General features: G+C 44.1%; 1 protein-coding gene across 3 annotated transcripts in view; it reads left to right on the forward strand.

Moving 5' to 3' along the window:
- The window catches only part of camk1da (calcium/calmodulin-dependent protein kinase 1Da), a 314,363-nt gene that overhangs the window by 226,012 nt on the left and 60,978 nt on the right, over window positions 1-27,373 (forward strand). For all 3 annotated transcript variants that reach the window (XM_063072776.1, XM_063072778.1, XM_063072777.1), the window contains exon 6: window positions 12,764-12,839. In XM_063072776.1, coding sequence (XP_062928846.1) covers window positions 12,764-12,839 — 76 coding nt within the window. The remainder of the gene's footprint in view (window positions 1-12,763; window positions 12,840-27,373) is intronic.

A 27,373-nucleotide genomic window follows, 5' to 3' on the forward strand; every position in this document is an offset into this window, starting at 1 on the left:
AAATGAGACCACACAAGTTGCTGGTGAACGCAGCAGGCCAGGCAGCATCTCTAGGAAAGGGTACAGTCGACGTTTCGGGCCGAGACCCTTTGTCAGGACTAACTGAAGGAAGTGCTAGTAAGAGACTAAATCTCTTACTAGCTCTTCCTTCAGTTAGTCCTGACGAAGGGTCTCGGCCCGACACGTCAACTGTACCTCTTCCTAGAGATGCTGCCTGGCCTGCTGCGTTCACCAGCAACTTTGATGTGTGTTGCTTGAATTTCCAGCGTTTGCAGAATTCCTCGTGTTTACGTTTAGAAAATGAGACATCTGTGCAAAAGCATGAGAAAGGTTTTGTTTTACACAGAGAGTTGTGGGCACATGGAGCGTACTGCCAGGGGTGGCGGTAAAGGCCGATACATTATGGACTTCTGGATAAGCAAATCGATGATAGATAAGTGCAGGGCTATGTGGGAAGGAAGGGTTATATTGTTCCTAGAGTAGGTTAAAAGGTCAGCACAACATGTGAGCCAAAGGGCCTGTATTGTGCTGTATTGTTCTTACACAATCAGAGATAAATCCATGGTAGTGCACAAGGTGGTTCATAATGGTCCATTGTTCAGGTAGGGTTAGGGTTGAGCAGCTCAGTTTGGGAACCTGAAAGTTGTAAGCAAGTATTTTGATCCTGGTGGTGTGGAATTTCAGGCTTGTGTTTCCTGCTTGACTATAGCAGGGAGAAGTATCACAGCCTGGTATGGAAACACAGCCCGGTCTAGGAGCAGAAAAGGCTACAGGATGCGGTTGACACAGCCCAGTCCATCACAGGCAAAGCCCTCCCCACCATTGAGGACATCTACATGGAGTGTTGCCACAAGAAAACAACATCCATGATCAAAGACCACCACCATCCGGGCCATGACCTCTCCCTCATTACTGCCTTTGGGCAGTTGAAGCTTTAGGTCCCACACCGCTAGGTTCAGGAACACTCGTTACATTACAACTTCAGACTCCTGAGCCAGCATGGACAATCTCAATCACTGCTACCCTGAGCTGATTCTACAACACAGACTCACTTTCAAGGACTCTTTGCAACTCATGTTCTCAGTATTATTTTCGTTTGCATAGTTTGTCTTCTTTCGCACATTGCTATTTGTCAGTCTTTGCCTGTTTATGTGTAGTTTTTCATAAATTCTATTGTATTTCTTTTTTCCCCATTATTGCCCGCAAAACACCAAATCCCGAGGTGGTATATGGTTGCGTACAGGTATTTTGATGATAAATTTTCTTGGAACTTTGAATTTGGACTTGGATGGTCAGGTTCCTTGATGATAAACACGTACTCTTGACCCAGCGACTTCTGTAGATGCTGTCAAGTGAAAAAAACAGACTGTGTAAAACAAGACGTAAGAGCTTCTTCTCAAGTCTCTTGTGGGGTGGGGGGAGGATTTGAACACACAATCATTTGACCTGCTCACTGAGACACCTCAGTGAGATCCTACTGGCTGCCTTAGGTAGGTTTAAACAGTCCTTTGGCAGTCTTTGGAAGAGCTGCTGGAGGCCTCTGTCTGCTGCCGGGATTTGTCCCTCCTGCCCTATCACCAACTCAGATTGCCTGGGCGTTATTGCTACTTGTGAGAGGTAGCTGTGCACAAATTGGCAACAGGTGAAGAAACTTTGCTTCATGAGTTCACCTCAAACAAGGCACGAGAAGCATCATCATCCGGGGCAATCAGAATCAGGTTTATTGCCTCCAACTTACATGACATGAAATTTGTTGTTTTGCAGCAGCAGTACAGTGCAAAGACTTAAAGTTACTCATCATCATCATTATGTGCTGGGTCGTATGACGTAGGCAATTAGGACACCATGATTGTTCTTGGCAAACCTTTCTACAGAAGTGGTTTGCCATTGCCTTCTTCTGGGTAGTGTGTCTTTATGAGGCAGGTGACCCCAGCCATTATCAGTACTCTTCAGAGATGTGGCATCAGTGGTCACATAACCAGGACTTGTGATATGCGCCAGCTGCTCATGCGACCATCCACCACCTGCTTCCATGGCTTCACGTGACCCTGATTGGGGGGGGGGGGTCTTAGCAGATGCTACATCTTGCCCAAGGGTGACCTGCAGGGGAGGGCTTTACATTTCCTTTGGTAGAGACAGAACACCACCCCGCCACCTGAAAAAAAAATGCTGTAAATTACAAAATTAAGTAAAGAATGCTAAAAAAGGAATGACAAAATACTGTCCATGGTTCGGCTCCAGACAGGAGAAGACTGGTTTCTTCTCTTCAGAGCAGAGAAAAGGGAAGAGAAGGTTTCAGAGGGGTGGAGGAGATCATGGCTGGTTTAGACAAAGGAGAAAGTCATTTCTCATTGGTGGACTCTTCATGTACCAGGCACGCAGACTTAAAACTGAGCAATTGATACAAGGGAGATATAAGAAAATATTCTCTGCTTAAGAGAGAAGTTAGGATCTGCAACTCATTGTCTTCATGAGCCATAGAAGTAGAATTAATCATGGGTTTCGAAAGGATATTCAATAAACACAGGGAAAAGAGTTTGCAAAATCTTGGGGGAAGAGATGGGAACATGGGGATTGCTATACTGCGGTACCAGCATATAATAGATGGGCTGAATTGCCTCCTCCAGTCCCTTGATTTCATAAATTAACAGAATGTTGGTGTAACTCACAGTCCCAACTCATTGATGCAATTGTGAAGAAGGCACGCCAACAGCTCTACTTCATTAGAAGTTTGAGGAGATTAGGTATGTCACAAAAGACTTACAACTCTCTGTAGATGTACGATGGACAGCATTTGTCCTAGTTACATCACCACCTGGATGGAAGCTCCAGTGTACGTGATCGGCAGAGTTCGCAGAGGGTTGGCCAACTCCATCGAGACACCAGCCTCCCCACCATTGAGAACATCTTCAAAAGGCAATGCCTCAAGAAGGCATCATCCATCATTAAAGATTCTCACCATCCAGGACATCTCGCCTTCCTGAAGAAGGGTCTCGGGCCAAAATGTCCACTGTTTATTCTTTCCTGTAGATTCTGTCTGACCTGCTGAGTTCCTCCAGCATTTAGTGCATGTTGCCTTTGGATTTCCCGCATCTACAGACCTCCTTGTGTTTGTTAGCTCTTCTTCTCATTATTGTGTTCATCTATCGTCGATGTTGATGAGGACCTCGACACCATTATGATGGTGTCAAGACTAGCGCGTGATTTGGATTTAAGTGAGGGAGAGTTGCCCAGTGTCAGCCTCACTCTCTCTTCCCAATTCCCATCTGGATCCAGTGGCAAGACAGAATTCAAGACGGCTGGAGATGGGATTAGGCACAGTGGATGACCAGGACATCTTCTGTGTCTTGTCCTGCTCTACACATTCCACGACGCTTGCAGAGACCGCCTTCTTGACCGTTGGACCTTCCATTGGTCTCGTCCGCTCAATCCACCGGAGTCTGTCTTCACATGCTGGGATAGACAACTCCCTATCTCACTGACGGTTTGAGACCCGTCGGCTACCCTCACCTGGTTTAGTCGGCCTGTCGAAGCCGTTGCCCGGGGTGTGGCCGCTGTCGAACGCGAACAGCTACGGGGAGCCACAGGTGAGAGCTGAGTGCCAGGTGGGGACCAAAGGTGGACTAACCACCTTGAAAAGGACGCAACATGTTCCCCCACCAGAGGTGCTACCCCTCCCTGACACCCCATACACCCCTTCTCACTATTACAATCAGGGAGGAGGTACAGGAGCCTGAAGACCCGTACTCAACAGTTCAGAACAGCTTCTTTCCCACCACCATCAGAACAGTCAATGAACTCACGAACACCACCTCGTTACCCCTTTCTTTTAAACATTATTTATTTATTTTGTAATTTTATAGTACTGCTGCACAAAGTAACTGATTTCATGCCGTATCGGTCAGTAATAAGCATTCTGATTCTGTGCCTTCCTCCCTCTTCTCCTCTGCCTGCTTTTCCCCCTTGTCCACCTACACCATTGGGACTGCTTCCAAGCCAGCCATTCAAGCACCTCGAAGGAAGCTGACTACAATTATATTCTGTCACCATTTCAACGGAAGAGTAATATTTAGGGTTTTATTTGAAGAAGTATTCATTATGGCAATTGCAAGGGGGATTGAAAACAGGCTAAAGATCTGCAAATAATCACTGGGTTAACCCAAAGCAACTGTACAAAGTCTGACCTAATTTTTACTCTGTCGAGACTGGTTCCCCTATGATGGATGCAAACAATGTAAAGAATAGAAACAATATTCTTTCTCCTGATTTATCCTAATCTCTGCGGAATTGCAACTTGCTTAATGGCAACCACAGTAAGGCAGTTAACCCAAAGTAAGTCTTCAATCAAATTGGGATCATGTTCTGCGCATTTATTTAATGAGTACGGCTGAAAATGCCTCAGATAATATAATGGGGATTTTGAATTTCATCAGGAAAGCACATTGGAGTTTATGGAGTCTGGCTCCTGATGTGATTCCCTCAAAGATCACAGAGAGTCCTGCTTTCAACGCAACTCAGCTCGTGAAGCAACAAGCCTACGGACGATGTGAGAAATTACAGTGGAAAATTCCGCCAGGTTACTGAGCTCCCCCAGCACTCAGTCCACCTGGTTGTGGACCTGTCTCGCCCCTGACATCAGGATCCGCTAATCTCCGTGCAACTCCAGCCTTTCATAGAACCACAGAGCACTACAGTACAGAAACAGGCCCTTTGGCCCATCTAGTCCATGCCAAACTGTTATTCTGCCTGGCCCCATCGACCCTGCATCTGGATAATAGCCCTCCATGCCCCTCCTGTTGAGGTGTTTATCCGAGCTTATCTTAAACGTTAAAATCGAACCTGCACCCTCCACTTAGTTCCACAGTCACACCATCCTTTGAATGAAGAACTTTGTCCTTCAGGTTCCCCTTAAAGATTTCATCTTTCTCCCTGACCTATGACTGTAGTTCTAGACTCACCCAACCTCAGTGGAAAAAACCTGCTTACATTAACCCTGTCTACAATGCTCATCATTTTAGAACATAGAACCTGGAACACTACAGCTTAGTAAAAGCCCTTTAGTTAACAATGTTGTTCCAGCCTTATAACCTACTCTAAGATCAACTTAGCTCTTCCCTCCTACGTATTTTCTTTCATCCATGTGCCTATCTGAAAGTTTCCTAAATGCCCCTAATGGATTTGCTTCTACTACCACCCCTGGTAGGGTGATTCATGCACCCTCCACTCTCCTTGTAAAAAAACTATCTCTGACATCCCTCCCCATACTTTCCTCCAATCACCTTAAAATTATACCACCTGATATTCACTATTTCCACCCTGCGAAAAAGTCTCTGGCTATCCAGTCGATCTGTCAGACTAAATCAGCCTCTTATCATCTTGCACACTGCCATCAAATCTCTGCTCATTCACTTACGCTCTGATACGTCAAGCCGCAAGTGCATCCTCTGTCTGACCCACGTGGCTGAAACAGCAAACAAACAGGGTGTGTTTGATGATCATTATTAATCCTTCTGGCTGTTTGAGCTTGAGATTCTCTGACTGGTTTATATCAGTCTTACACCCCATAAATTCTGAGCATGAGTTGCAGTGGATGTTATATTGTGTGAATGGGTTGGTTTGAGCCGAGCTGTTGCCAAAGACAGATGTTAGTTTAGCAGGAGTACTGAAAGCAGTGTTGATGTTGTCTGTAACTAAAGGAACCTCAATGTGTCACGAAGCTCAGATGTTTGGAGTATCTACCCAGTGTTTTCCACAGGCAACATTGCCACACAGAACACAGAACAGTACAGTATAGGAAATGGCCCTTCAGCCCCCAAACCAATTAAATTAGTAATCAAATGGCTAACTAAACTAATCTCTTCTACCTGCACAGCACCCATATCCTTCCATTTTCCTCACATTCAGTGCCTATCTAAATATCTCTTGAAAGTCTCTAATGTTTCTGCCTCTTCCACCACCCCAGGCATTTGCATTTCAGGCAGCCACCACTCTCTGTGTGAAAAAACTCACATCTTCTTTGAAATTACCCCCTCTCATTTAAATGCACGCCCTCTGGTATTAGACATTACAATCTTTTGATAAAGATATTGCCAATCTCCTTATGCCTCTCTACATCTTATAAGCCTCTATCAGATCTCTCCTCAGCCTCCTCCACTCCAGAGAAAACAGCCCCAGTTTGTCCAGCCTCTCGTTATATCACATGCCCTCTAATCCAGGCAACATGCTGGTAAACCTCTTGTGCACCCTCTCCAAAGCCTCGACATCCTTCCTATAAATAGGCCAATCAAAACTGTATGCAATCCTCCATTTAGAGTTTTATACATCACCGATCCTCCTGTATGAGCCAAGGTGGACAGCAGTTTCTCTGGCACTCTCTCAGAGCTCGTCCTCAGCCCGTGCTCCAACGCTTCCCTTGAGAACTGGGAACATGGTTAACATGGAAAAACATGTGATAATGGTTTCTGTTCCAGCAGAAATAGTACAACTGTCAAAACAATTGTCAATGCCGATACATTTTCATCAAACCCAGTGGCTGTGTCCATCAGAAATATCAATGAGCGTTTAGAGAATGTTCGAAATCAAAGTACTGCAGACTCTGAAAATCTGAAATGCAACTGAGAGCCACACTTAGGTCATTAACTGCAAACATCAACTCTGTTTCTCTCCCTGTAGATGCTTCCTGATCTACTGAGAGCTTTTTTTTTCGTTCTCTTTGAAGTTTTGAATAGGCTCAGTACAAGGTGATCTTCAATGTGGAAACCAGAAAAAAAGCTGCAGACGCTAGAAACTGGAAATAAAATGTGGGAGACACTCATCAGGCCAGGCAGCATCTGCAGATAGAGAGACAAAGTTAATTTTTCTTGTCGAAGACCCTTCATCAGAATAGATCTCCATGCATTCCAAAGTCAAAGATGAGTTTATTGCCATATGTACAAGTAGGTACATAAAAGATTAGTTTTATTTGCCACATGGACATCAAAACATCGAAGCATACCATACCGTGAAATGCATCAATTGTGTCATTGCTTGTGTTATGTAGGGGTCAGCCCATAGTGGTCTCCGTGCTTCCAGTGCCAATATAGCATGTCAGGCCTTTCTAACTCTAATCTGTGCGTCTTTTTGAAATGTAGAAGGAAACTGGAGCACCTTGAGAAAACCCATGTGATCGCGGAGGATAGACAAAATTTTTACAGTTAGCAGCGGGAATTGAACCCCGATCTTCTGATCCCTGGCACTGTAACAGTGTTACACTACCGTGCTGCCCCATGTACCTGTTCATGTACAGGTGCAATGAGTAACTTACCTGCAGAAGCATCAGAGACATGACATTAACAAGAAAATAAAAATTTAACTTAGATTTTTAACAATTATACGATAAAGAAAACAAAAAGCGCAGGTCGAACTGGTCAAAGTGATCATAGTATTGACCTTCACCTTTGACCTATTGGCTAGAATGTGATATGATATCCCTTGGCTGTTATTTTAGTTGGTCCTCTTTATAAATGAGACATCTTGAATCTCGAACTTTGAGATTCTCTCTCGGCCATGTGACCTGCCTGTTTCTTGAAGTAGATCCAACCACCTGCTAATAGTTACGACAAAGCTGGAGACCAGTGACTAGGTTAGAAGCCTTTCATGCAGACACAATACTCTGCAGCACAATAGAAGTGAGTGTAATGCTAGAATAGTGTCAGCGACCCGGGTTCATTTCCACCGTTGTTTCCATGTTGACTCAATCCTATCAGAGTTCCTCCACTTTTCATACAGCCTATCTGCTTTCCGAACACAGGCCTGCCTTCACAATCTTTATATCAAACTCCCTTTCTTTGTAACAGGATTGGGTCGGGTCTGTGGGCTGGGTTACTCTCTTGACTTTGACATAGTAGCTTCAATACAAGTCCGGGGACTTAACTGTGCCTCGCTACCGAAGGTTCTGCTGGAATGTTGAGAACCCATTCAATGTAAAAGACCTCTTGCCAGGGGAAAGTTAATTGGCAATTGTCTTACCATTGTTACATGTAGTGAAAAACCTTGTTTTGCATGCCTTCCGTACCAATCGTTTCGTTACAACAGTGCATTGAATTCATAAAAGTGAAAACGATAGCAGAATGTAGAATAAAGTGTTACAGTTGGAGAGAAAGTGCAGTGTAGACAGACAATAAGTTGCCTAAGCCACATCAAGGTAGATTAAGAGATCAAGGTTCATCTTGATTGTACAAGAAGTCTCTTCAAGAGTCTCTAAGCAGTTGGATAGAAGTTGTCCTTGAACTTGGTGGTGCTTTTCAAGCTTTTGCATTCACTGTCCAGTGGTTGGGGGGGGGGCGTAATTCAGAGAATCAGGGTTGTGGGTGAGTGGGGTCTTTGAGTATGTCGGCTGTTTTACTGAGGCATGGAGGGGAGGCTGATTTCCATGATGTGCAGAGCTGTGACCACAACTCTCTGCAGTTTCTTGAAGCCTGGGTGGGATTTTGGGTCTAGCATGGTTGGCAAAGGCCTATGTCTCTGCTAAATGAAATTACCTGACGACCATATTGCTGCTTGTGGAAGTTTACTGTGCACACAAGACCTGCCATTACACCATGTTACAATCCTATCCAGACTTTAGAAGGACTTCATTGGTTATAAAGTACTTTACAAGCCTCTGAAATATGCTAAGGTCTCTCTTAGCTCAGCATGCTCAAAGAATTTGATCTTTGTGTCTGCCTGAGATATGACGTCATGGTGGATGTGCCTAAAACTGCATCTCAGCTTTGCCTTTACTGTGAGGGGTGATTGATAAGTTTGTGGCCTAAGATGGAAGGAGTCAATTTTAGAAAACCTGGCACATCTATTTTTCAACATAGTCCCCTCCTACATGTACACACTTAGTCCAGCGGTTGTGGAGCATATGGATCACTTCTTTGTAGAAGTGGTCCACAGCAGGGGTGATTGATAAGTTCGTGGCCTAAGGTAGAAGGAGATGAGTTATTAACTTCAAACTTTCTGCATTTTCACTCAAAGAGTTGAACTGCATGTACATGTAACGAGAGCGTCTTGGACCTCTAGGTGGTCACGGTGATTGATAAGTTCGTAGCCTAAGGTAGAAGGAGATAAGATACAGCTCTCGTTATGTGCACGTGCAGTTCAACTCTTTGGGTGAAAATGCAGAAAGTTTGAAGTTAATAACTCATCTCTTTCAACCTTAGGTGACGAACTTATCAATCACCCCCGCTGTGGACCACCTTCTGGAGGGCCAAGACACCGACTTCTACAAAGAAGGGATCCGTATGCTCCACAACAGCTGGACTAAGTGTGTAAATGTAGGAAAAATAAATGTGCTAGGTTTTCTAAAATTGACTCCTTCTACCATAGGCCACGAACTTATCAATCACCCCTCATAGAATGATGCTTAAGTTAATGTTACATTTATTGCTGTACAATATACAGTAATGCATTCTGAATATTTATAGAATAAAGACCCCTAGGAGGTTTTCAGTTTTGGTAGAAGAAAGGCTTCTCTTCCACGGTGTTTCCAACATGACTATTCCCATATGAAACATGAAAACTATGCAGTGCTGTTAAATTCTCTTAACAGCTCAGCTACGTTGATACTCTACTCTATGAAGTGTATTGCGTGCATTTCCAGTGGCAGATGTGGCTCTATATGGAGGACATTTGGAGTCTCCACGAGAACTCCTAAACCCTGGAATGTTCACACACATGGTTGCTTAGTAACAGGAAATGAAACAGGATGCGGGGAAGAGGACAAGAAGTTTGAGAAGTAACCAGTCCCGTTCCTGAATAAATGTTGCACATTGGTTCCCTACGTTAGTCTACCTCAATCATTACCACTGCCTAACTGAATATCTCCTCCCTTAGCACCCAAGATATATTGAAGACAGAAGACAGTCCAGGCCTTTCAGCCCACAATATTGTGCCAACCTTTTAACCTGCTCCAAGATCAATATAAACCTTCCCTTCCACATAGCCCTCTTTCATCCATCCATGTGCTTATCATTAAAGATTCTCCTTAATGTTCCTAATGTGTCTGCCTCTGCCACCAGCTCCGACAACATGATCCATGCACTCACCATTCTGTGTGTAAAAACTAACCTCTGACGTCTCCCCTATACTTTCCTCCAATCACCTTAAAACTATGACCCCTTGTATTAGTCATTTCCACCCTGGGAAAAATCTCTGGATGTGCACCCGATCTATGCCTCTTATCATCGCGTACACCTCTCATCCTTCTTCGCTCCAAAGAGAAAATCCCTGGCTCACTCAACCTATCTTCACAAGACATTGTCTCTAATTCAGGCAGCATCCTGGTAAACCTTCTCGGTACCTGTTCTAAAGTTTCCACATCTTTCCTATAGTGAGGCGATCAGAACTGAACTCAATGCTCCAAGGAGAGTCTAACCAGAGTTTATAGAGTTGCAACATTCCATCGTGGCTCTTGAATTCAATCTCCAGACTAATGAAGGCAAAGCTGATTAACTGGCCTTCTGAACCACCATATCAACTTGCACAGTAGCTTTGAGGGATCTGTGAACATGGAACCCAAGATCCCTCTGTTCCTCCACACTACTAAGAATCCTGCCGTTTACCCTGTGTTCGACTTTCAAAATCAACCTTCCAAAGTTTATCACTTCAAAAATTTCCAGATTGAACCCATCTGTCTCTTCTCAGCCCAGCTCCGCAACCTATCAACGTCCTGTTGTACCTACGTCAACCCTCCACGCTATCCACAGCACCATCAGCCTTTGTGTGATCTGCAGACTCACTAACCCACCCTTACACTTCCTCATCCAAGTCACTTATAACAATAGCAAAGAACAGGAGTCCCAGAACAGATCCCTGTGGAACATCACTGGTCACCAACCTCCAGGCAGGATATGCTCCATCTGCTACCACCCTCTGCCTTCTGAATGCACTAAACTAAGCTTCCCTGGATCCGATGACTCCTGACTTCCTGAATGAGCCTACAATGGGGAACCTTGTCAAACACGTTAATACCTTACTAAAATCCATAGACACCACATCCACTGCTCTACTGTACCCGTGGGATGTGTCCTCCATTGGAGGAGGGGAGTTGACAGCACAGCAGGTAGAACTGCTGTCTTACTGCGGCAAAGACTTGGGTTTGATCCTGATCTCCACCGCTGCATGGAGTTTTCACCAGTTTCCTCCTACCCCTCAAAGAAGTGTGGGTTGGTGGGTTGATTGGGCACTGCAGATTACACTTCATGTGTAGGCAAGGGGCTGGATCTTGGGGGAAGGGAGGTGGTGATATGGGAATGAAGTAATTGGGATTAATGTAGGACTGGTGTAAATCAAAGTTCAAAGAAAATTTATTATCAGAATATGTACATATCAAAGTCAAAGTAAATTTGTTATCAAAGTACATCTATGTTACCGTATACAGCCCTGAGGTTCATTTTCTTGTGGGCATTCACAGAAAAAACAAAGAAACAGGGTAGGATCATTGTAAAACTGCGCACGACAAGACAGATAAAAAACAATGTGCACAAGACAACCAACTGTGCAAATACAAAAAAGAAAAAAAATAGTAATTAACAATAAGCAATAAATATTGAGAACATGAGATGAAGAGTCCTTGAAGGTGAGTCCATAGGTTGTGGGAACAGTTCAGTGTTGGGGTGAGTGCAGTTATCCCCTCTGATGATTGAGGTGTAATGACTGTTCCTGAACCTGGCTGTGTGAGTCCTGAGGCTCCTGTACCTTCGTCCTGATGGCAGCAGTGAGAAGAGAGCATGCCCTGGGTGGTGGGGGTCCCTGATGATGGAAGCTGCTTTCCTGCAATGGTGTTCATTGTAGATGTGCTCAATGGTGGGGAGGGCTTTACCCATGATGGACTGGGCCGCTGCCAAATACTACCTTGCGGTTAATTCTCTTACGGGCCTTCACAGGGAAAAAGAAGTGAAAAACTATACACAGTATGAAAAGGCAAAACTGACAAATAGCAATGTGCAAAAGAAGACAAATTGTAAATAAAAATAATACTGAGAACACAAGTCGTAAAGAGTCCTTGAAAGTGAGTTAGTAGGTTGGAGTATCAGTTCAGTGTTTAGATGAGGGCAGTTATCCATTCCAGTTCAGGAGTCTGATGGTTGTAGTGTGATAACTGTCCCTGAACCTGGTGGTGATGTTGAAGGTGAGTCAAAGGACCTGTTTCTGTCTCGTTAACTATGATTCTAAATGCCTTACGTTTTAGAGCCCCACAACCAATCTCATGGGGAAGCAGATATGCACTGAAGGGAGCCATATTTTACCACACTATAAAATATCTCTGCACTTTAGAGTCACTGTTGTCTTTGTGCATTGAGAAACCCTTGAGATTAAAAGCATAAAGTGAATATTCAGTGATTTACAACTGTACAGACAATTGGTGGTTTGAGTAACAGAACAGTCTTAGAACAGCAGAAGAGGTGGATGGGGTTTGATTGTAATATTTAAGAGAAGTTTAGGCAAGTACATGGGTAGGAGGGTTGTGGAGGGCTATGGTTCAGGTGTGGGTCATTGGGACTAGGCAGAATAATAGTTCAGCATGCCCTAGATGGGCCAAAGGGCATGTGTTCTGTAGTGCCCTATGACACTATATAACACCAGCATCACTTGTGGATGGAGACAAATGTTTTACTTCAGCTGATCTTCACCTCTGAAACTCCACTAATCTGAGTGTCTTTACTGAGACATGGCAACCACTGAACCTCTGCCTTCTCCGGCACCCTTTACTATTAAACCTGCTTCTTCTCTTTCACAGCTCCAGAAGTTCTTGCCCAGAAACCCTACAGCAAAGCGGTCGACTGTTGGTCTATCGGAGTCATCGCTTACATTCTGTGAGTATGCCTTCTGCTCCAGTGATTCGGTGGAAGTGGGTTCAGGGTGCAGCTAATCCACTTAATTACAAACATTCGAACGGCCAGGGGGAATAGGTCAATCAGTGCTCCGAACCTGCTGCACTTGTCGATAAGATTTTTGGCTAAACTCCAACTCTACCAGCACGAAGCCTTTTCACTTGTTTTTATAAATGTGTCTACTTCCCCATCAAAAAGAGCCATAGAGCATAGAGCAGTACAGCATAGCACAGGTCCTTCGGCTCACAATGTTGTGCTGACCTTTTAACCCACCCTAAGATCAATTTAACCCTTCCCTCGTGCAGAGCCGTCCATTTTTCTTTCATTCATGTGTTGGATTATCCGGTAAGAAGGCAATGCTTTGATCGCAGCGGCTTCTATGGGGTCAACTAAAGGTGTTATTGCTCTTTTTAAGTGTATTCTTTAAGTTCACGAGACCCTACTGGACATTAAGAACGTCAAGTATGGCAGGTCTACCGCATTAGTGAGCTGCTCGTTGGCGGAGAAACTGAAGGAGCTGGACTTGGTGCAGATTATGCTGCTACCAGCGTCAGATAGGTGTCCGAGGTGTCAGTGTGTGAAGGTGTGCAGTCTAACAGCGAGAGATCATCTTAGTCTCTTTTTTTTTGTCACCTCAAGACTCTGTTGGACATAGTTAATGTGGAATCCTGCAAGTTCGATTCACTGATTTATTGGCAGACGGCAGGGGCAGACCCCGGGGTAGCTGCATGGCTCCGGTCATAGCACGAACTAGGCCTCAGGCTGCCCTGTCACCTGTTTACAGTTGCCCAGGAGGGAGGCATTGGAGTCGGTGCGCTCCACTGCAGGCGGTGTGGTGCGGTGTCCAAGCTGGGGTCTGTGTTGCTCCCCGGTGTTCGCTCGGCAGAAGGCAGACTGTATTGTGGCCGCCTGCAGATTTCTGCAGCATTCATGGACTATATATTTTTTGTGTCTGTATTTTACTGATACCTTGCATGTGCTTGCTGTCTGTTATGTGTTGTGTGTGGCTGTTGGTACTGTGTCCTGCACCTTGGCCCTGGAGTACTGTTGTCTCGTTGGCTGATTTCACAGATGTATGGTTGAATGACAATTAAACTTGAACTTGATCTTGGAGTAGGTTAAAAGGGCAGCACAACATTGTGGGCTGAAGGGCCTGTACTGTACCGTTCTATGTTCTAATTTGTGCCCTCTAGTATTCCACATTTCTACCTGGGAAAAAGGATTCTAATTTATGCCAACATAACAAGCACACAGAACATAAATCATACATAATTTATACATAAATTAAACCAGACTGGAGAAAAATACTGTGCAAAACAAGGTGTTCGTGCACATGTTATGAATAGACTATATAAAATACCAGTTTGAAGGAGACTGGCATAGATTTTGATCCAATTAGCCCAGTGGTTACCAAACTTCTTTGGGTTACCGTCCCCTTGGCTCCCAAACTTACATCCCCAGCACCCTGCTGTCTCTTTCCAACCACTGCATAAAAACTATAAGGATCGTGATTTATGATGCACAGTGAAAGAAAATAGGAACTGCAAATTCAAAGCAGAGACTCTATTGAAAAAAAATTGAAATCCATTTAAAGCTTCAGGTAAAATTATTTCTTTATTTTAATTACAGTAGAAACTATTTTCATCAATAATTTTAGATCATGCATTTGTCATCTAACTATTCACTACTTCATTGCTTTTTCACCTTTCAATAAGATGAATGAGCTTGACGCAGTGATATCAGCTTCTCAACATCAGGCTGAATGTCGCTCAGGACTCTCAGATCCCCACGTTCAGTAATTTGCAGTCTGTTTCATTGCTTTGAAAGAAGTTGGGCGACTGCTCTGAAACTCTGCTCCGCTAAGTAAGATCAACGCACACAAAATGCTCTCAGCAGGCCAGGCAGCATCTATGGAAATGAGTATGCTGTTGGAAAGACAATGAAGAATGTCTTGACCTTTTTCCACGATGCAAGATAGAGCTCGGAGATTTCTTTCTGCAACCAAAAGTCTTGATATGCCAAATACAGAAATCTCACATTGCTTTTCAACAACTTTTGAGCAAGGTCTCTGAGAACAACGGCTTAGCAAGAGACCAAGTGATTATATAATCATTGTAATCAATTATGAGGCATTGAGGATCAAATGCTTATAATACTGTAGGTAATTTGTTCCTTAAATTAAGCCTGTAACCCCTCAACTGGCCCCCTTGATACCCAGCACCCCTCACCACCCCATTTATCTTTATCATCCCCTTGCAAACTCTCACTGCCCCCAGGGAGGAGCAATGATGCACACTTTGGGAACCACTGATTGAGCCCATGGTAGGTCTGAAAGTCACACATACCTTGAACTTGCGTTACCAATGACATTCCTTTTCATGCATTATGATCTGTTCCCTGTGAAACACTGCTAATGCAACCTTCCTACCCTTCTAGTCCGTTGTGCATGTGAGAGTTCAGTAGAATGGACTCTCACCTCCGACTTAGAAGGTTGTGGTTTCAAATCACATCCCCGAGCACCAAACACTGACAAAATAATTGGTCAATCTTCCACTGTAGAAGAAGAAGAAAGTTTGCTGTGGGAACGGGATGTCAGGATTTGGCTAGCACAGTAGCGTAGAAGTTAGTATGATGTTATAAATGCGCCAGTAGCCCATGTTCAATTTCCACTGCTGTCTGTAAGGATGACCACCATTCTCCTGATGACCACGTGGGTTTCCTCCAGGTACTCTGGTTTCCTCCCACATTACAAAGACAAAGGTGTTAGTAGGTTAATTGGCCACATGGGTCTAATTGAGTGGGCTGGGCTTGTTGGGCTGGAAGGGCCTGGAACCGTGTTGTATCTCTAAATAAAAAAAAATTTTGATCTACAGTGTTGTTCGGAAGAAGAGTTGGGAAATTATCCCTTTGTATCTTGACCAGCATTCACCCCTCAAGCAGATTATCTGCCATTATCACATTGGTTTGTGCGAATGTGTTTCTTATGTTACAATGGTGGTTTTACTTCAAAAGAACTCTCACAGTTGTAAAGGTCTATGGGACATTTTATAAAATCAGCTTTTATTTATTGCGTTGCCTTTGAACTCCTGAATAGCAGCTGTCTTTCACAAATACCTTGAGAATATCTGTCATGAGGCATCTAGGTGTATCTTGTCTATATTCAAATTCAGATTTACATATCACATGTTCAGCCAAATGCAGCGAAATACAGTGATTGTGTCGTTTGTGTGGACAACCAACACGCCCAATGCTGGGGGGGGGGGGCAGCCCACAAATGTCACCACACATTCTGGAGCCAAAAGCATGCCCACCACGATGGGAGGAGGGGAAGAGAGTGGGGAGAAGAGACTTGTGTGTGTCCAGGACACCGAGCGGCAGGGAAGAAAATCACTGTTGACACTAACCACCCAGCAAACTGACTTTTCCAAAATCTCTCTTCTAGAAAGCAGTATAGGGTTATTAAGACAAAAAAAACCTAATGCCATCTTAAAAGATTCCTCTCCTTGGCAGTTAATCTGATCAACCATTCTGGTTAGGCCCCACCCACCCCCCTCTATCTACTACCCACGTCACTGCACTGTAAATACTTTAAACCACTTTTTATAATGCTGTTTACATTGTAAATTCATGCTAGTAATAGTGCATTTATGCACATTTTATTTCGTATCCATACCTTAACCTCTAAATATTTATTCTATATATTTGTCTTTATTCTTTATAATTGTTGAATGTTTTTGTCACATGTCACACCCTGGCCAGCACACTACAGCAAAATCCTGATACATGTGTATATTTATCTATCTATGTATATGGCAAATAATCACATATTACAGCAGCAGTGTGCAGAAGGGCATCTCTGAATAATATCTCTGCACAATATGTTGAATCTTGAGGTACCTAATAAAGTGGGCACTGAGTATACACTGATCCTTGAGAAAATGTCCACAGTGAATCGTGCCTGTAGTTACACTTTATTGTCGCCAAACAATTGATACTAGAGTATACAATCATCACAGCGATACTTGATTCTGCGCTTCGCACTCCCTGGAGTACAAATCGATAGTAACTATTAAAAATTTAAATTATAAATCATAAATAGAAAATAGAAAAATGGAAAGTAAGGTAGTGCAAAAAAACCGAGAGGCAGATCTGGATATTTGGAGGGTACGGCCCAGATCCGGGTCAGGATCCGTTCAGCAGTCTTATCACAGTTGGAAAGAAGCTGTTCTGAAATCTGGCCATACGAGTCTTCAAGCTCCTGAGCATTCTCCTGGAGGGAAGAGGGACGAAAAGTGTGGTGGCTGGGTGGTTCGTGTCCTTGACTATCCTGGCAGCACTGCTCCGACAGCGTGCGGTGTAAAGTGAGTCCAAGGACGGAAGATTGGTTTGTGTGATGTTCTGCACCATGTTCACGATCTTCTGCAGCTTCTTTCGGTCTTGGACAGGACAGGAATTATTCTGACTGCTTTATTGAGGGAGTAATAGAGTGAAAGGACGGAAGGCTGGTTTTTGCTGACGGACTGTGCTCTGCTGTTTCTCGCAGTTCCTGGCAGAACGTTGCCATACCAATCCGTGATGCCTCCAGGCAGGATCCTTATTATGAAGTATCTCTAAAATTTGGCGAGGGTCATTGAGACGCTGGTGGGGTATTTTTGGCTCTCTTCCACAACCAACTCTCTACCTATGTTTGTGTCATCAGCAAAGTTAGAACAGCGAGAAGAGTTTAAAAGGAGACAGTTATTTCTTCAGCGGTTTGATCGGGGCGCGACTGCGCAAGCGCATGGACGTCAGCCAGATTGAACAGTGAGAAGAGTTTAAAAGGAGATGGCTTTATAGAGCGGGCGCTAGAGGAGTGGGCGACAGAGTAGAGGGAGGCAGAGTAGGAAGGCTTTGGCTCAACGGGGCTTCAGCAATAATGGATCAAGGAGAGGTAGGTTGTCTGTGTAGAATACAGATAGGAAGTATGTGTGTGAGGCCAGTGTTTTGTGCTCAGTGTCAGATGTGGGAAGTTCGGGAGACTCCCAGCCTCCCGGACGGCCACATCTGCGCCAGGTGCGTTGAGCTGCAGCTCCTTAGGGACCAGGTTAGGGAACTGGAGATGCAGCTCAATGACCTTCGTCTGGTCAGGGGGAGTGAGGAGATGATAGATAGGAGCTATAGGCAGGTAGTCACACCGGGGTCTGGGGAGACAGATAAGTGGGTAGCAGTCAGGAGAGGGAAGGGCAGGAGTCAGAAGATTCTGATTCTGATTCTGAGATACTAGAGAGTACCCCTGTGGCTGTCCCCCTTGACAATAAGTACTCCTGCTTGAGTACTGTTGGGGGGGACGGCCTACCTGGGGGAAGCAACAGTGGTCACGCCTCTGGCACAGAGTCTGGCCCTGTGACTCAGAGGGGGTAGGGAAAGGAAGAGGAAGACGGTAGTGATAGGGGACTCTATAGTTAGGGGTCAGACAGGACGCAGGAAAGAAACATGGATGGTAATTTGCCTCCCAGGTGCCAGGGTCCGGGATATTTCTGATCGCGTCCATGATATCCTACTGTGGGAGGGAGAACAGCCAGAGGTCATGGTACATATTGGTACCAACAACATAGGTAGGAAAAGGGAGAAGGTTCTGAAAACAGACTACAGGGAGTTAGGAAGGAAGTTGAGAAGCAGGACCACAAGGGTAGTAATCTCGGGATTACTGCCTGTGCCATGTGACAATGAGTATAGGAATAGAGTGAGGTGGAGGATAAATGTGTGGCTGAGGGATTGGAACAGGGGCAGGGATTCAGATCTCTTGATCATTGGGACCTTTTTTGGGGCAGGTGTGACCTGTACAAAAAGGACGGGTTGCACTTGAATCCCAGGGGGTCCAACATCCTGGCGGGGAGGGTTGCAAAGGCTACTGGGGAGAGTTTAAACTAGAATTGCTGTGCAGTGGGAACCGAACTGGAGAGACAGAGGAAGAGGTGGTCGGCTCACAAATAGAGAAAGCTTGGAGATAGTGCGAGAGGGAGGATAGGCAGGTGATAGAGAAGGGACGCGCTCAGACAGATGTTTTGAGATGTGTCTATTTTAAGCAAGGAGTATTATGAACAAAGCAGATGAGCTGAGAGCATGGATCAGTACTTGGAGATATGACCTTGTGGCCATTACAGAGACTTGGATGGCTCGGGCAGGAATGGTTACTTAGTGTGCCAGGATGTTTCAGAAAGGACAGGGAGGGAGGCAAAAGAGGTGGGGTGCGGCACTGCTGATCAGAGATAGTGTCACGGCTGCAGAAAAGGAGGAAGTCATGGAGGGATTGTCTATGGAGTCTCTGTGGGTGGAAGTTAGGAACAGGAAGGGGTCAATAACTCTACTGGGTGTTTTTATAGACCACCCAATAGTAACATGGATATCGATGATAGGGAGCAGATAGGGAGACAGGTGTAATAATAACAGGGTTGTCGCGGTGGGAGATTTTAATTTCTCAAATATCAATTGGCATCTCCCTAGAACGAGGGGTTTAGATGGGGTGGAGTTTGTTCAGGAAGGTTTCTTGACACAATATGTAGATAAACCTACAAGAGGAGAGGCTGTACTTGATCTGGTATTGGGAAATGAACCTAGTTAGGTGTCAGGTCTCTCAGTGGGAGAGCATTTTGGAGATAGTGATCACAATTCTATCTCCTTTAACATAGCATTGGAGAGAGATAGGAACAGACAAGTTAGGAAAGAAATGTGGCAAATGTTCAGGAGATACCTGCGTGGAGTTCTGCATAGGTACGTTCCAATGAGACAGGGAAAGGATGGTAGGGTACAGGAAATGTGGTGTACAAAGGCTGTTGTAAATCGAGTCAAGAAGAAAAGAAGAGCTTACGAAAGGTTCAAAAAGCTAGGTAATGATAGAGATCTAGAAGATTATACGGCTAGCAGGAAGGAGCGTAAGAATGAAATTAGGAGAGCCAGAAGGGGCCATGAGAAGGCCTTGGTGGACAGGATTAAGGAAAACCCCAAAGCATTCGACAAGTATGTGAAGAGCAAGAGGATAAGATGTGAGAGAATAGGACCAATCAAGTGTGACAGTGGAAAAGTGTGTATGGAACCGGAGGAGATAGCAGAGGTACTTAATGAATACTTTGCTTCAGTATTCACTACAGAAAAGGATCTTGGCGATTGTAGGGATGACTTACAGTGGACTGAAAAACTTGAGCATGTAGATATAATGAAAGAGGATGTGCTGGAGCTTTTGGAAAGCATCATGTTGGATAAGTCTCTGGGACCAGACAAAATGTACCCCAGGCTACTGTGGGAGGTGAGAGAGGAGATTGCTGATCCCCTGGCAATGATCTTTGCATCATCAGTGGGGACGGGAGAGGTTCCAGAGGATTGAAGAGTAGCGGATGTTGTTCCCTTATTCAAGAAAGTGAGTAGAGGTAGTCCAGGAAATTATAGACCAGTGAGTCTTACTTCAGTGGTTGATAAGTTGATGGAGAAGATCCTGAGAGGCAGGATTCATGAATATTTGGAAAGATATAATATGATTAGGAATAGTCATCATGGCTTTGTCAAAGGCAGGTCATGCCGTACGTGCCTGATTGAATTTTTTGAGGATGTGATTAAACACATTGATGAAGGTAGAGCAGTAGATGCAGTGTATATGGATTTTAGCAAGGCATTTGACAAGGTACCCCATGCAAGGCTTATTGAAAAAGTAAGGAGGCATGGGATCCAATGGGACATTGCTTTGTGGATCCAGAACTCTCTCGCCAGTGGTTGTAGACAGGTCATGTTCTGCATGGAGGTCGGTGACCAGTGGTGTGCCTCAGGGATCTGTTCTGGGACCCCTACTCTTCGTGATTTTTATAAATGACCTGGATGAGGAAGTGGAGAGATAGGTTAGTAAATTTGCTAATGACACAAAGGTTAGGGGTGTTTGGATTCTGTGGAGGGCTGTCAGAGGTTACAGCGGGACATTGATACAAAACTGGGCTGAGAATTGGCAGATGGAGTTCAACCCAGCTAAGTGTGAGGTGGTTCATTTTGGTAGGTCAAATATGATGGCAGATTATAGTGTTAATGGTAAGACTCTTGGCAGTGTGGATGATCAGAGGGATCTTGGGGTCCAAGTCCATTGGACACTCAAAGCTGCTGCACAGGTTGATTTTGTTGTTAAGAGAGCATACGGTGTATTGGCCTTCATCAATCATGGGATTGAGTTTAGGAGCCGAGAGGTAATGTTGCATCTATATAGGACCCTGGTCTGACCCCACTTGGAGTATTGTGCTCAGTTCTGGTCGCTTCAGTACAGGAAGGATGTGGAAACCATTGAAAGAGTGCAGAGGAGATTTACAAGGATGTTGGCTGGATTGGGGAGCATGCCTTATGAGAACAGGTTGAGTGAACTTGGACTTTTCTCCTTGGAGCGACGGAGGATGAGAGGTGACCTGATAGAGGTGTATAAGATGATGAGAGGCATTGATCGTGTGGATAGTCAGAGGCTTTTTCCCAGGGCTGAAATGGCTAGCATGAGAGGGCACAGTTTTAAGGTGCTTGGAAGCAGGTACAGAGGAGATGTAAGGGGTAATTTTTTTGCTCAGAGAGTGGTGAGTGTGTGGAATGGACTGCCAGTGACAGTGGTGGAGGCGGATACGATAGGGTCTTTTAAGAGACTCCTGGACAGGTACATGGAGCTTAGAAAAATAGAGGGCTATGGGTAGCCCTAGGTAATTTCTAAGGTAAGGATATGTTTGGCACAGCTTTGTGGGCCAAAGGGCCTGTATTGTGCTGTAGGTTTTCCATGTTTCTATGTTTCTATGTCTCAAAGCCAGTAGCGCACTTTGGTATCTAGAACCAAAATCAGAATCCGAACCAAAACCAAAATTATAATCAGAATCAGAATCAGGTTTATTATCACTGGAATACTGTATGTTCTGAAATGTGCTATTTTGTGGTAACCGTACTGCTAGACCATAAGACACAGGAGCAGAATTGGGCTATTCGGCCTATCAATTCTCCTCCGCTATTTCATCATGGCTGATGCATTTCCCTCTCGCCCTATTCTCCTGCCTTCTCCCCGTATGTTTTCACTGTCTGACTAATCAAGAGACTATCAATCTCAGTTTTAATTCCACCTAGTGATCTGGCCTCCACAGCTGCCGGTGGCAATGAATTCCACAGATTAAAGAACTTTCTCGTCACCTCTGTTCTAAATGGACGTCCCTCTATTTTGAGGCTGTGCTCTCTGGTCCTAGACACCCCAACAAAGGAAACATCTTCTTCACATCCACTCTATCTAGGCCTTTCAACATTCAATAGACTTCAATGAGATTCCCTCTCTTCCTTCTGAGTTCCACCGAGGACTGTCTCAGAGTCTTCATTCGCTGCACAGATGATTCCTTTCATTCCCGAAATAATTCTCGTGAACCTCCTCTGAAATCTCTCGAACATCAGCGCATCCTTTCTTAAATAAGTGACTCAAAACTGCTCACAAAGTGAGGTCTCACCAGTGCCTTATGCAACTTCAGCATTATATCCTTGCTTTTATATTCTAGTCCTCTTAAAATGAATGCTAACCTTGCATTTGCCTTCCCCATCACCAATTCAACCTGCAAGTTAACCTTTACGGAATCCTGCATGAGGACTCCCAATTAGAAAACAGACTATGCTTTTATTCCTTCTATCAATGTGCATGACCATACATTTCCCAACACTGTATTCCATCTGCCACCTCTCTGCCCATTTTTCTAACCTGAAAAGTCTTTCTGCAGCCTGTCTGCTTCCTCAGCACTGCCTATCCTCCACCTATCTTTGTATGATTCACAAACTTAGCCACAAAGCCCTCAATTTCATCATCCAAGTCGTTAACATACAACGTAAAAAGATGCGGTCCCAACCCAGACCCCTGTGGAACACCTGCCGCCAATCTGAAAAGATTTCTTTATTCCTACTCTCTGCCTCCTGCCAATCAGCCAATACTCTATCCATGCTAGTAACTTTCCTGTAATACCATGTAATAGCTTGTTTAACAGCCTCGTGCGGCACCTTGTCAAAGGCCTTCTGAAAATCCAAGCACACAACACCCACCGATTCTCTTTTGTCTATCCTGCTTGTTATTTCTTCAAAGAATTCCAACAGATTAATCTGGCAAGATTTTCTCTTAAGGAAACCATGCTTACTTTGGCATATGTTGACACATGCCTCCAAGTACCCCAAAACCACAACCTTAACAATCGAATCCAACATCTTCCCATCCACTGAGGTCAGGCTAACTGGTCTATAATTTCCTTTCTTCTGCCTCCCTCCCTTTCTGAAGAGTGATATTTGCAATTTTCCAGTCCTCCAGAACCATGCCAGAATCTATTGATTGCTAAAGGATCATTACTAATGCCTCCACAATCTCTTCAGCCACCTCTTTTAAAAGGGGTGTTGTCCATCAGGCCCAGATGACTTATCTACCTTTAAACCTTTCAATTTCCCAAGCAGCATCTCCCTAGTAACAGCAACTGCACTCACTTCTGCCCCTTGATAATCTCGAACTTCTGGCAAGCTACTGGTGTCTTCCACAGTGAAGACTGATGCAAAATACTTATTCAGCTTGTCCAGCATTTTCTTGTCCCCCGTTACTATCTCTCCAGTGTCATTTTCCAGTGGTTCAATATCTATTCTCATCTCTCTTTTGCATTTTATGTATCTGAAAGAAAACTTTTGTCATCATTTTTGATATTATTGGATAGCTTACCTTCATATTTCATCTTTTCCTCCCTTATGGTTTTTTTAGTTGCTTTTTGTTGGTTTTGAACTTGAATCCTTGAACTTCACACCAATTTTTGCTATATTATATGCCCTCTCTTTGAGTTTTATGTTGGTTTTGACTTCCCATGTCAGAGATGTTGCATCATCCTGCTTTCTTCTACTGCTCCCAGTTACTCCAGCCACTGCTACTTTGCAGTCATCCCTACTAGTGTGCCCTTGCAATCAACTTTAGTCAGCTCTGCCCTCATGCCTCTGTAATTCCCTTTACTCTACTGTAATACTGATACATCTGACTTTAGCTTCTCCCTTTTAAACTGCAGAGTGAATTATATCATTTTATGATCATTGTTTCCTAAAGATTCCTTTACCTTAAGCTACCTAATCATGGCCAGTTCATTACACATATCCAATCCAGAATTGTTGATCCCCTAGTGGGCTCAACCACAAGCTGCTCCAAACAGTCATCTTGAAAGCATTCCACAAATTCTCTTATTGCAATACATAATGCAGATTGACTACTCCTTATATGATAATCCAAAACCCAAAAAGCTCTGAAATCCAAAGTTTTTTTTGTGTGCTGACATGATGTCACAAATGGAAGATTCTACAAAGTGCTGGGAACGTTCCCAATCGATATGCAGTCTTCTGCACACAACAGACAGTTCAGAGAAATGACCTCACATATGTAATGAACAAAAGTTAATGAAAAATAGAAAAATGAAGATATCGATTGTGTATTGATAGAGTGGATTCATTAGCGTCAGAGTGAACACATGCCACTTAACAGTATGCTGATCATGAAACAAGCAAAGATCTATCATGACAATCTGGAAAATGAAGGTAATTGTGAATATTCTACAGACTGGTTACAAAATTTTAAGGAAAGGATTGGCATTAAATTTTTAAAGATTTATGGTGATGTAGCATCTGCTGTTCATGAAACAGCAGAGAAATTTATTCATGGGTTTGCCAAGATCGTTGCTGATGAAAATCTAACTAGGACTTTTCTCTTTAGAGTGAAGGAGGATGAGCGGTAACTTGATAGAGATGTACAAGGTGGTAAGAGGTATAGATAGAGTGAACAGCCAGTGCGGAAATGCCTGAAGAGAGGGAGCATAAGTGTAAGGTGTTCGGAGGAAAGTATGCGGGGGATGTCAGAGGTAGGTTACAGAGTGGTAGATGCATGTAATGTCCACTCACATTCCTGATGAAGGGTCTCGGCTCGAAAAGTTGACTGTTTATTCTTTTCCATAGATGCTGCCTGACTGGCTGAGTTCCTGCAGCATTTTGTGTGTGATGCATGGAATGTGCTGCCAGGGGCGGTAGTGAAGTTAAAATACCATAGAGGTGTTCCAGAGGTTCTGGGATAGGCACATGAATGTGCAGGAATGGAATGATATGGACTTTGCATAAGCAAAAAAGATTAGTTTAATTGGACATTTGATTGCTAATTCTATTCGTTCGACAACATGCCTTCAGCCGGCTCCAGTGCTGTACTGTCTGATGTGACCATAAGACAGAAGAGCATAATTAGGTTTTTTCGGCCCATCAAGTCTGCTCTGCCATTCCATGTGGCAGTTTTATTATCCCTTTCAACCCCATTCTTCTGCCTTCTCCCTGCGATCTTGGATGCAGTTACAAATCAAGCACCTATCCAACCCCCAGTTTAAATATACCCAAAGATTTGGCCTCCACAGCCATCCGTGGCAATGAATTCCACAGATTCACTGCGCTCTGGCTAAAGAAATTCCTCCTCATCTCTGTTCTAAAGGGATGTCATTGTATTCTGAGGCTGTGCCCTCTGATCCGAGACTCCCTCACCACGTTCACTCTATCTGGGGAACATGTTCCCTGCAACCTGCATTCTCCCAGTGGAATGCTTAAGGATTTCAAATGTCTTTGAGAATTGAATAATTCATCAAAACAAACAAATAAATGAACGTAATTGGTGTTCCCAAGTGAGGTTACAACGTGCATTTAATTAAATTTACTGGCTGTATTTTCTACAGCAGTTAAACCAATATCTGATATATATCAATCGATCTGACTGTATTAGTTCTACCATGGGCAGTTCAATAAAGCTTCACCTTGTTGAATTAAGCAACACACATAAAAGTTGCTGGTGAACACAGCAGGCCAGGCAGCATCTCTAGGAAGAGGTGCAGTCGACATTTCAGGCCGAGACCCTTCAGGCATCTGTAGAATTCCTGTTGGTTGCCTTGTTGAATAAACATTGGCTGCTGATACTTTATAAACCAGAGGCACGTCTCTCGCAATCCAATTTAACAACTTAACCTCAGGGCTATAATAAAAATGTAGAATAAATCTGACACCTGTGTTTTAACAATTTTAGGAGTAAGTTTGTTAGCATTGAGTACTTACTCACTAATGAAGTTCTCTGCGGCCCGTTGGTTGCAAGTCCCTATGTGCTGGGTTTATACAGTCTGTTTCTAATACGTTAATCCTTACAGTCCAACTCTCAACTTCTAGTTTAGTTATCAGCATTTAACTAATTACAGATTAGTTCAAAGAGCATTTGTTATCAAAAGCATGTACGTATACCATATACAACCTTGAGTTCACCTTGCAGGCAGCCACAAAACAAAGAAGCACAGCAGAATCCCACACAGACCATCAAATGTCCAACGTGCAAGAACTGCAGAGTCCACCGACACAGAGCCTGTTTAGAGCTGAGGCGCGAGGCAATGGTTGCAGCCCCCAGCTGCAGAGTCAGTTCAGTGCTGAAGCAAGCGAACTGAACATTGGCTCATCCTTCGCCCTCGGCCTCAATGCCTTAATCTTTTCAATCTAAATGCAACAGGTATTTGGACAGGCACAGCCCCCTGCAGCCTCTTGTGATTCAGTGCATTGGAACCTCCATACCACTCTGTGACGTAGCCGGTCAGAATGCTCCCCACTGGACAGCTATTGAAATCTGTAAGAGTATCGATTAAGAGTTGCGGGCTCCATTTCAACATTTTGACAGGGTGCAGAAGAGGATTACCAGGATGCTGCCTGAATTAGAGGGCATGTGCTATAACAAGAGGTTGGACAAACTTGGGGTGTTTTCTCTGGTGAAGACCAAGGGGAGATCTGACAGAGTTTTATAAGGTAATGAGAGACATAGAGTAGACAGACAATATCTTTTTTGAAAGGTTGAAATGTCTAATACCAGAATGCATATATTTACAGTGAGAGGGGGTAGTTCAGAGGAGATGTAAGCGGCAAGTTTTTCACACAGAGATCGGTGGCTGCTCAGTATGGTGGTAGAGTCAGATACTTTTAGGTAGGCACATGAATGTGAGGAAGATGGAGGGATATGACCATTGAGTAGGCAGAAGAGATTAGTTGATTTTATTGGCTCAGTCCAACATTTTGGGCCAAAGGGCTTCTTCTTGTGCTGTACTGTTCTATGTTCTATGAACCTTTTTTTGTTGTATTTAAGAGAAACAAGGATGGGAGGGGTATGGGGGGGTGGGTGGGAGCTATGGTCCAGGTGTAAGTCAATGGGTCTAGGCAGAATAATGTTCGGCATGGACTAGATGGGCCAAAGGGCCTGTTTTTGTGCTGCAGTGTTCTATGACTCTATGACTATGAGATTTTGGTGACATACTGAATCTCCTCAAACCCCCAATGAATTAGAGCCACTAGTGTTGCTTCTTTGTGATCGTATTAACGTGTTGGGACTCTGTGTTACACCAGTGCTCCATTAATTTATGAAATCAAGGCAAGGAAGGAGGTCATTTAACCCATCTATTCTATGCCAGCAACCAGTACAGCATCTCCCTCCCCAA

Source organism: Mobula hypostoma, chromosome 20, assembly GCF_963921235.1.
Source record: "Mobula hypostoma chromosome 20, sMobHyp1.1, whole genome shotgun sequence".
Taxonomy (NCBI): Eukaryota; Metazoa; Chordata; class Chondrichthyes; order Myliobatiformes; family Myliobatidae; genus Mobula; species Mobula hypostoma.